The sequence below is a fragment of the Rhamphochromis longiceps genome, linkage group LG10, assembly GCF_057381845.1.
Source record: "Rhamphochromis longiceps isolate RC_006_pf linkage group LG10, R_longiceps_female_GT1.1, whole genome shotgun sequence".
Lineage (NCBI taxonomy): Eukaryota > Metazoa > Chordata > Actinopteri > Cichliformes > Cichlidae > Rhamphochromis > Rhamphochromis longiceps.
This window is the reverse complement of record NC_140566.1, coordinates 13,625,947-13,635,650: the sequence shown is the minus strand read 5'-3', so window position 1 is coordinate 13,635,650 and position 9,704 is coordinate 13,625,947. Positions and strand designations below refer to the sequence as shown.

The 9,704-nt window shown below is 41.1% G+C and overlaps 2 protein-coding genes across 3 annotated transcripts in view; one reads left to right on the top strand and one right to left on the bottom strand.

Annotated features, from left to right (window-relative positions):
- The first annotated feature begins 714 nt into the window (after positions 1 to 714).
- Positions 715 to 1,971, top strand: LOC146660428 (uncharacterized). Its single transcript, XM_085420285.1, has 4 exons — positions 715 to 882; positions 981 to 1,082; positions 1,373 to 1,564; positions 1,678 to 1,971. Exons 1-4 carry the CDS (start codon positions 715 to 717, stop codon positions 1,867 to 1,869), a joined length of 654 nt encoding a protein of 217 aa, XP_085276411.1. The 3' UTR covers positions 1,870 to 1,971.
- Positions 1,972 to 2,257: 286 nt separating this feature from the next.
- The window catches only part of LOC146660427 (unconventional myosin-Ic-like), a 21,617-nt gene continuing 14,170 nt past the window's right edge, over positions 2,258 to 9,704 (bottom strand). For both annotated transcript variants that reach the window (XM_085420284.1, XM_085420283.1), the window contains 28 exons: positions 9,517 to 9,597; positions 9,211 to 9,390; positions 9,031 to 9,129; positions 8,726 to 8,833; positions 8,558 to 8,629; positions 8,354 to 8,473; positions 8,158 to 8,240; positions 7,908 to 8,013; positions 7,735 to 7,815; positions 7,556 to 7,647; positions 7,379 to 7,473; positions 7,208 to 7,254; positions 6,986 to 7,066; positions 6,767 to 6,872; positions 6,088 to 6,205; positions 5,899 to 6,012; positions 5,702 to 5,778; positions 5,397 to 5,465; positions 5,014 to 5,098; positions 4,757 to 4,916; positions 4,560 to 4,643; positions 4,320 to 4,413; positions 4,169 to 4,224; positions 3,949 to 4,084; positions 3,044 to 3,114; positions 2,865 to 2,962; positions 2,692 to 2,791; positions 2,258 to 2,579 (listed from right to left, as the gene is read on the bottom strand). In XM_085420284.1, the coding sequence (XP_085276410.1) occupies positions 2,553 to 2,579; positions 2,692 to 2,791; positions 2,865 to 2,962; positions 3,044 to 3,114; positions 3,949 to 4,084; positions 4,169 to 4,224; positions 4,320 to 4,413; positions 4,560 to 4,643; positions 4,757 to 4,916; positions 5,014 to 5,098; positions 5,397 to 5,465; positions 5,702 to 5,778; positions 5,899 to 6,012; positions 6,088 to 6,205; positions 6,767 to 6,872; positions 6,986 to 7,066; positions 7,208 to 7,254; positions 7,379 to 7,473; positions 7,556 to 7,647; positions 7,735 to 7,815; positions 7,908 to 8,013; positions 8,158 to 8,240; positions 8,354 to 8,473; positions 8,558 to 8,629; positions 8,726 to 8,833; positions 9,031 to 9,129; positions 9,211 to 9,390; positions 9,517 to 9,597 (2,640 nt within the window). In that variant the 3' untranslated portion in view covers positions 2,258 to 2,552. The remainder of the gene's footprint in view (positions 2,580 to 2,691; positions 2,792 to 2,864; positions 2,963 to 3,043; positions 3,115 to 3,948; positions 4,085 to 4,168; positions 4,225 to 4,319; positions 4,414 to 4,559; positions 4,644 to 4,756; positions 4,917 to 5,013; positions 5,099 to 5,396; positions 5,466 to 5,701; positions 5,779 to 5,898; positions 6,013 to 6,087; positions 6,206 to 6,766; positions 6,873 to 6,985; positions 7,067 to 7,207; positions 7,255 to 7,378; positions 7,474 to 7,555; positions 7,648 to 7,734; positions 7,816 to 7,907; positions 8,014 to 8,157; positions 8,241 to 8,353; positions 8,474 to 8,557; positions 8,630 to 8,725; positions 8,834 to 9,030; positions 9,130 to 9,210; positions 9,391 to 9,516; positions 9,598 to 9,704) is intronic.

Genomic DNA, 9,704 nt, shown 5'->3' with positions numbered 1-9,704 from the left:
TATGTATATATATATACAGTGTGTTTATGTTTGCTTAATGACTGTGCTGTCTTAATGTACATTGAACTGGGAGATCAGGGAACTGTTATCCTTCCAGTTAATAAGTGATTGACTGACTCAGCATGAAGACTGTTTTGCATCGAGAGCATATGTAACAACAAAAAGAAGAAACTTTTTTAAAAAAAAGGAAGATTTTTGTTTCTTTTTTCTGCTGATTAATTACAACTGAGTCAGGAAACCTGAAAGGGACAAGACATACAACGCTTCTAATTACATGATTCCTGCAGTGGTAACCACCTGCTGAAGTCAGTTTTATCTGTACTCAAGAGATTTGACTTCAGGTCTTTGCACAGACACTTTTAGGTGCAAGGCTGAAAAAGAAGAGGACATAGAAAAAAAGAGCTTCCTTTTCACAGTTTAACCATTTATTGGAATTTAAGAAAGAAAGCATATGGATGTCATGTGGCAGGGGATGACAGATGAGGCGTGGAATTTCTTAGAGAAATGTTGTTAAATTTCCCATCTGCCATATTCATTTTCTTCAGAAGTGTTACTTTCTATACATAGCAATTTTACAGGAAGTCCAAGTCAGCTTATTTTACTTAATCGTTGGGAGTTTAAGCAGCTGCACAAACTGTTCGTTCATTAGTTTATCCCATGAAGGCGCACGTGGTCGCAGATGATTTCTAACCTATAACTCTGGTCTTGTCTCCGATGTTTCAGATGGCTGTTTGGAAAGCCCTCTTCCTCCTCTTTTGTATACTGGACTGCATGGAGCAATCCGCCTCATTACCAGTTGCTCAGACTAATTCCCTGTATCTTAATTGCTTCAAGCACACAAGGTCCACTCGAACTCGTGTGCAACAGCTGCTAGGGAAATATGTAAGTACTAAATTTAGTTCTACTCCATGGTCTGACACTAGTTGTTTTTTTTTTCTCAGCTTAAACTTATAAGTTATTGTTTTGTGTAATATTTATAGAAGGAGCAGCAGCTGGGAAACGGGCAGTTTGAGGACAGAAGCCGACACTTGAAGGACCTGCCCTCACTTTCCACAGAATTCTATCGGTGGATTAATCTGACGGTTAGTAAGTCCCTCTGTGTTTCAAAACACTTTCATAGAAAATCATTCTCTGATTAACTTTTGGTGTTATTCTGAGAATTTCTTGTTTTGACCTTTTCCATTATGAGGAGAACAAAAAAACAAACAAAAAAAAAGAAAGAAACCTGATGACTCTGTCAGAAGGTTTGCTTTTACAGAATAAAAATGCTTGTAAAAATTTGCATGGAATTCCCCTTTTTGAAACTTCAAGCACAGATGGGGTTGTGCAACGCTTCATTATGTAATCATGTGCTTGTCACTTGTGCGTTCAGGAGTGGGAACGACTGCATGCCGCTTTCTGGGACATGAAAACCTACTGGAATATGCTGGAGTGGAAGAGAATACAGCTGGAGAACGAGGAGAAAGATCAGAAGATGGTGCAGGATGCTCGGACAACTCTAACTCAGAACATCAGACACATTCAGCTGGACTTGCGGGACCTGATTAGCCAAGTTAGCACTCAGGTATCAACAGTCTTTTTACTGAAATCCACCCACATTTCATCATCCCCCTTCCCTGTGGAGGAAGTGACATCAAAAATGGTCTGATATAAGATTTGTTTTGCTTTCTCCTCTAGATGAGCTCTTTGAGAAGCTCTTGGAAAAGGCCAGCAGCTGCTTTGGCACAAACACGCCTGAACCCAGCAAGCAGGTCCAGGACAGTATGGGACAGCCGAGTGGAAGGTTACATCATCCTGAGGGATCTGGACCTTTACCTCACCAAGCTGGCAAGAGACTTTCTTTTACTGGCTACGAAAATACAGTCATGACTCAAAACTGAAAAAAAGACAACACACACACACACACATGCGCACAAAGTCAAAGAGAAAAAAGGAAGAAATAGTTGAACTGACTCTCAGCACTTTGATCAAACTGGAAAGATTGTGATAGTTTTCATTCAAGTGTTTTTATTAACATTTCGCGAGGGGCTCTGATTATTGCGAGTCTGCTTTTTATTCCTTCTCATTTTAAGGGCTTTCTTGGGTATTTCCCAGAGTTTCTGTCTGACCTCTGACTGTAAGTTAGACATGAGCTTTCAGAACGGCGAGAACGCTTCCCAACATCCTGTTTTTCCACCCACGCCCTCGATCTAGTGGACTTTCCAAAGATATTTTGCTATTTATTGAAATATTTATTACAATGCTATTTATTTCAAAGTGGTTTATTTTAATTCTCTTGCAATATGTAATACAGTGTTTTACAGAAGACATTTTATATTTGATAAATATTTTGTATTTTTTTCAATAAAGAGTTACAGCATTTGAAATGGCGACTACTTCATGTCTTAATTTTCATCTTTGGTTATCAATAGTTAATGCAACACTGAAGATAATCTTGTTATAATGAAGATGTACAGAATATGAATCAATAAGCACTCTGTCGGGCATGTTTTGTATTCTGTGGTTTTCTCCTGTAAGCTGCAAACTGATCAGTTAGCTGGTTTTCTGTGTCTTCATGTGGCGTTGATCTGAGGGGCAGTCTGAAGAGTGAAATCAGATCGAACACAGTCAGCTATCAAATGTTTTTGGTATCAAAACACCCCTCCCTGTCTGCAGGCTCCCCACATGATATCAGAGCAGCCGCTGACTCACCACTAGCAAATGTCCTCGTCTGCCTTTGGTCACTTTCAGCTCTGCGCCCCTCACAAAATCAATTATTCCTTCCTTGCCTCGGGCCACAGTAAACTGGATGCTGCGTGCCAAGAACAGATGATAAGATGGACTGATGGTGACCACCACACAGAAGCAGTCAGTCTGAATCTTACCTGCCCGGGTTGATGTTGACGTTGCTGGTCTTGTTGGCCATCATGGCTAATTTTGTTACCAGCTCGATCGAGTGGCTGCAGTGCAGCAGCAGATCCCCCTGTGGGAGAGACAGCGGGCTTTAGAGTGGCTGCATGGTTGCTTTATTCCACACAGGCATGACTGTTGTGTCCTACTGTACCTTCTGTTTATTGTCCTCCCTTGTGATGTGAAGAACGCACATCCCATCACTGAGAGAGCTCAAAGCGATATCTGTTTCAAGAAAAAACACAAAACAAATCACTAAACGCACACTGAACAGTCACAATGTGCATAATGGAATACCTAGCAGTGTTGTGGTGACCTCCTGAACTGTAACACGAAGCCATTGCAAAAGTGCCAGAAACCTTTAATAGCAACTTGAGGCTAACTCCAAAAGCAAGTTATTCCCCGTAGACTCCGATCTTAAAAGTCCCCAACTTTACAACATCTTTTACAGTCTGGTGCAAAACAGTTTTGATCTCTGTGGATAGTTTTCCCCTATGATAACAACTGTATGGGGCAAATCATTCTTAGCTGATTCATATGCACAGCGGAGTTAAGTCTGTGACCGTTATGAGTAACGAGTGTTCCTGCAGAGGCAGCTGCTGTAGTCAACAGCTGCCTGCTAGACATCCCCTCTGTTGATTCAAGTCTGCAGAGAATTATCTGACTCATAACGACTTCCCATGTAAAGCCCATCCACGAATTTGTGATGGTTTTTATTACATTGTTTTACAGCACTAATTAGAATACGTGCGTGAACTTGAACCTATATAGTTTGCTAGCAGTAGCTGATAAGTTCACAGTCCACTTTATCATCCAGATATGGAAACTTCTGCTTGAGAGTCTCTAGAGACTGAGCTGAAGTTTCCAGAAAAAGCCGTTTAGATTTTGTGACCGCAGATGGACGTTTAAAAAAACAGAAGAAGCAGGATTTAAAACTGTAAAGATTCCTCCCTTACAAAAATATGCATTTACAAGTGATGAATTCAAGAACATTATCTCAATAACTATCTCAATATACTACATTTGTAAAACTGTCCCCTTCTCAAGGCTGGTTTTCACCTCTCAGAGCTGTGTAGTCGATCCTCTGCTTGATTTTGGTCTTGTCCACCAACACAGCAAAGGTGTTAGTGAGGAGCAGCTGGCGAGGGCGCGGCTTGAAACCCCTTTTGTCATACTTTATGACTGAAACACCGTACTGAAAAGGACAAGGAGACGCATTACTCCATAGCAGCATTTATTATCGCCATCAGGCTTTAAACAAAAAAAAAACAAACCCTACCTGCACTTTGTCATTGCCCAGAGTCTGGACGACTTTGAGACTGATTTGCTCACGTTCTGTATAAAGCAGTAGAAATGCTCTGTGAATTTTTTATGCTTGCCAGTGGGTGGTGGATAACAAGTGCAAAGACAATGAATACATAAACGTGTACCAAGCCTGGAGTCCAAAAACAGCTTTCCAACACTCTGAGGGTAGCTGTCTTTCTGATCCTTGAAGATCTCACTGGCTACAACCTTCTGCATCATCTAGAGGACAAACAAAAATCAAGTGAGATTTAAATAAAGATTAAAACAAAACAACTAAATGAAAGCCAGTCAGCTGCAATCTGACCATCTTGCAGGAAAATACAACAACAAGATAACAGGTAGACCATCTTCTGTTATCAGTGTACCTGCTTCTTCCATTCGGGCTGGACTCTCCAGCAATACTTTGTGACCATGTTCCGCATGTGCAGCCTCTGCAGGTGCTCCGATGCCTGTAGGAGACCAAAGAATTAACAATGCAGACTATCTATTCAAATATCATATTATCTGTGTGCAATGATCTTAGACAGCGGGGGGACTCAATTTGAATGTGGGGTTTTTGCACCTCATCGAGAGACGGAGGAGGTGTCGGCCAGGATTTGTCCAAAACACTCTTGGGCAGGTTTTTGCGTAGATTTTTCAAGAAAGAGTAACGAACGTGATCCAGGAAATAGTCATTCTCAGGACCGTATTCCCCATGACGGTAGATGAAGCCTTTAATGAACCTGGGGAAAAAAATGCAAAAATCATGATGGAAATTATTATATTTTGCAAAACACAGCACCAAAAACTAGACGCCAAAAAAAAGTTTCATTCAAGCACCTGCGAATTAAGTCAGCAGCCTGGCGACGCCTTTTAGCTCTCCTGCGTGCTTTCATCCCTCGCCACCCCGACTGGATCACTATCACTATATATATATACACACATGCACGTATAAACACCAAGACAGCTCTTATACTCAGCCAAAGAGAACACCCCAACGTTAGTGCAGCAGACATATAAAGTCAGTTTAGACCCACAAAGGAATGCTGGGGAAATGAAACAAAGCTGTATTGCAGATTTATGCATTTGTACCAAGCAGGTAGGGCCAATGTAACAATACTATACAAACACATTAAACACTTGTATATTCTCATTTTAGGGGCTATTCTTTAAGGAGAAAGGTGGCAAAGTATGAGAGCGCCAACAGCTGGAGGTGGTCTGACCTGCACGTCTGATGCGTTGGTACTTGGCCCTCTCTCTGTAGCCTCTCCATGATGTCTGCAGGGTCAGTGCTGAAACATGAGGAATATAGTTTTACTGCGTACCTTATGATTGTGTTTAAAATGTGTTCATTTTGATGATTAAAGTCAGGAGCTGTTTCACTAAAACCTCCCAAAAAGCTGAAGCTTCACATCTTTGACACTCTAAACTCATTAGAAGTGTGTTTCATGAATATTTGCATCACTACCTTATATTTTATTTCAGTTGTGACGCCCTCAGTTTGATAATCCTTGCTATTGCTGCTTACCTATCTCTGGCTTTTTCGCTTCTAGAGCATCTTCAGTATTGAAAAGAGTTTTTGGAAAACGGATGAAGATTTTTGATCTGCAGAAAGCAGCCAAAAAAAAAAAATTGTGATCAACACAAAATCAGTGTGCCTTTCAATGGACACTTATTGCAATGAAGTGTGATTAAATGCCTTGCATACAACATTAAACAAGTTACCTCCCCAGTTTGTACTCTTCATCTTTGTATCCCAGGTGCTTAACCAGTGTCAAAACTCCATCTGCGAGTCTGCCATGCCAGTTGGGCCACGTCTCAGGACACAGGGGCTTATACCTAAGAGCATTTATGAACGGTTACAATAAAAGAAGAATGAACATAAAGTAAACAGCCACTGCAACTGTGAACTACCGCTGCAGGAAGGCTTCAAAGCGCCGACGATATGCAAAGCCAGCTCTCCTGACCCTCAGGTTTTCCATCAGGCCCAGGTACTTCACCTGATGTCGAACCAGAACTTCATCAAACCTTCCTGCAGGGACAGAAACCGTATTTATTAGTAACAAAGAAATATTTCTGGCCAATGATATGAAACGCAATCCACACAGCAGGATAAGCTTCATTACATACATTAAGAAGCTGGGGGTTTTATTTATTTGAAATAAAAAGGACATTTTTATTAAAAAAGTTGCGACTAAATCAAAATTCCTTTTGTTAGATTAACTTATAACCTTCTGTAATCACATGCTAGTTTGTTGTTGAATCAAACAAAACACATCTTCCACCTTTACTATTAGAGTGTTTAAGAAGGTATTTCCTTTTCTGAGAGGTTTTGATTGAGAACGGGAAACGTAAGAAAAGAATTAGGTCAAACATAATTAGTTTATGAATCACCAACTAAACATCATTTCTAGTTCACTGCCGTGTGACAAAACTGAGAACACAGCAGCCAGTATTAGACGAGTAACCTTTACATTGTTTTTCTTGATCTGTATTTAGGATCTTCTAATAAAGCCTTTATTTGAGACCCGGACCCTCCCAAATAAAAACGCTTATATATCCCAATTAATATGACAGGATGTGAAACATGTACCTGGCTGCTTGGCGTCATTTGGTTTGATACAGCGCACGTAGGATGGCTCTTTAGACCTGAGGATTTCTGTAAGTTTCATCAGGCTGTTTTTGAACTGAGTGGCAGCCTAAATGATCAACAAAAGAAAATTAAATGATGTGAAATTCTCAGAGTGTATTTTCTGTTTTTTTAAATCATGCCTACAAATGATCAACATAGAGAGTGTGACTGATTTGTTACCATCTCTGGGCGTTTCTGGTCTATGACTTCCTCTCTGCGGAAGCAGTGACTTAGGATCTGGTTGTCTGACTGGCACATGACCTGAACAGAGACCAAACCACAAAACCACAAGTCAACATTAGATGTCCCCCCTCTTCCTCTTCACTCAAGCAATGGCAGGAGACAGAGTGGTTTTCAAAGGTTGCGGTGAGGCTCTACCTTGTCCCTTTTCACTATCCTCACCTCTTTCAGGTTCCTGTTCAGCAAGTCATTGTTCTTGTCGAGGAAACCTGAATGGAAGCAAAAACACGGTGATTGAGGAATAAGCTGCTTGTGAATCATCCTCTCTATGTGTTGTCTCATAACAGGAAATGTAAGTATGAATACGCTATTGATCCAGCCTTAACAGTTTACCATTGACATTGTAGTTGACCTCTCCGGCATAATGCAGCAGTCTGAACTCCTCCCTGCTCATCACCCTGCGAGTCTTTCCATTTGCCAACTTGTGCCTGAAATAAACACACACATATAGATTTACTCACATATATTGTACAGTACAAGTACAAGTCTTTGATATAAGATGATGCTTACGTGACAAAATGGGGATGGCCGCCCACTGTGTCCTCCAATTTCTCTAAAAAGGAGACATCACAAGTTTCTCCGGGCCTTAGGCACTCCTCGTCCTGTAAGTTATTCACGCTATTTAATTTCTCAAAAAGGGAAAGAGAAATAAATAATCAAAGATACAAACTCAACGCTGTTTTACGCACCAGAATGGAGATGATGCCTTTGTGCTTCTCTTCTATCAGGTCACAAATGATCTTGTTGTCAAAGTATTGCACAGTTTCCCACTGCATGTGAAAGGAAAGAATGTAGTTTTAGCATCGAAATTCGATATCAATAGTTGTTTCACACTGACTACGCAATTAGCAGCTGTACTCACTGCAATTCCTTCCGTCTCATATTCTTCCTGCTCAGATCTGAGGGTCAGCTCTATAAACAGCTGCTGGAGCTTCTCATTGCAGTAGTTGATGCAGAACTGCTCAAAACTGCAGGCGGGAAACTTCTTTTAAAACAGAACAAAACTACCACACATTGCAGGGACACTGAAGGCTACTTTTGACAGCGAAACCGGTTGACGAACTGCGCTAAGAAGCAGATGACGGTGAAGAGGAAAAGAATATAATCCATACCTGTTGTGCTGCAAGACCTCAAAGCCATAGATGTCTAGAAGCCCTATAACTGAGGAACCTTTGCTGCTGTGGTAGATTTCATCCTGCACAGCATATACAGTGCACATCATTCAGACAGAGATAGAAGACAACAACGGCCTCACAATAAGATGGAGGAATTTCTCTTGTTATCTTTAAGTTGTTATGAGTGCTGCACCTTAAGAGCCAGCGACTGGTTGATCTTCTCCACCAGCCACGTGAAGGTCCGGCCATACACAGCCTTGGCTAAGGCGTCACGGGCAGCCTCCGCTTGCTCAAAATTTAGCGGGGTGATCATCTGCATAAACATAAAAACAGCCCAGTAAAAACATGTGCATCGAACAACTGAAAACCTGAGGAGTGATGATGAAAAGATGATGACCTCCTCTCCCTTGGCTGTGAGCTTCTTGTGAGTGAGTGCCTCCCTAAGGGCTGAGCCATCGACACCCAGCAGCTGGAGAACAACAACACATCTGCTCTCAGTCAGGCTGTTTTGTAAGATTTCTAAGCATATTTAAACATCTGTCAATACTAGCGGGATTGTACTGACCCTTGCAAGATTAGAAATCTCAGTGGTGATATAGGTTTCACCTTCCTCCCCTTCCCCAAACTGCGTGTTTCCCAGATGGAGAACACTGGCGATGATATTCAGCAATTTCTGACGCGGGAGACAGAAAGAACAGCTGGCAACAACCTCACAGATGAACAATTTGCTTTTCAAATGCGTCGATGATGATGTAGTGTTCAGAATAGCATTATTTATACCAAAACTGTCAGAAAAGAGCTCATTAAGGATTCCAGTGTTGCAATGATATAAAATGATTTTAACATGGTAAAACTCTGACTGTTACTGACCTGCACTTCTTCTTCTGTGAAGCCAATGACAGGAAGGGCCTTCATCACAACCTTCCAATTATTCTTGTCACTTATGGAGCTGACTCTGGGACAGTTGCCCTGAAAAAAGAAACAATTTAAAACGATGCTAAAACTAATGGTGCAGACAATTTGTAATTCTTGAAACTGTGCGACACACACCTTAACCAGATAGCGGTAGTTCTGGGGGTTTCTTTCCAGGTTCAGTGTGTTGAGTTGGTCATCTTCTCCTCCATCCAGAAGCTGATAGAAGATGTGGAAGTTTCTCTCGCCGTGGTTCTGATGTACTACACGAGATTTCTCCAGCAGGTAGTTTAAGATGTGACCACCCACCGGTGCCCCCTTGAAGAGGTTACACAAAAAGATGAGAGCTGAGAGCAACTATTAAAGTTTTCTTCTAGAGTTGTTGCTTTTCGATGCTATGATGACTGATATGATGTTATCCAATATATCAGTTTTAGCGTTTACCCTAAAGTCAAACTGAACATCCATGTATTTCCCAAAGCGGCTGGAGTTGTCATTCCTTAGTGTTTTTGCATTGCCAAATGCCTTTGTAAAAAAACAAAAACAAAAACAAAAAAAACACAGGAAATTAGAGAGAGGAAGTGAAATTAAAAGAAAGAATGCAACATAAAATCCCACAAAAATCCCATATA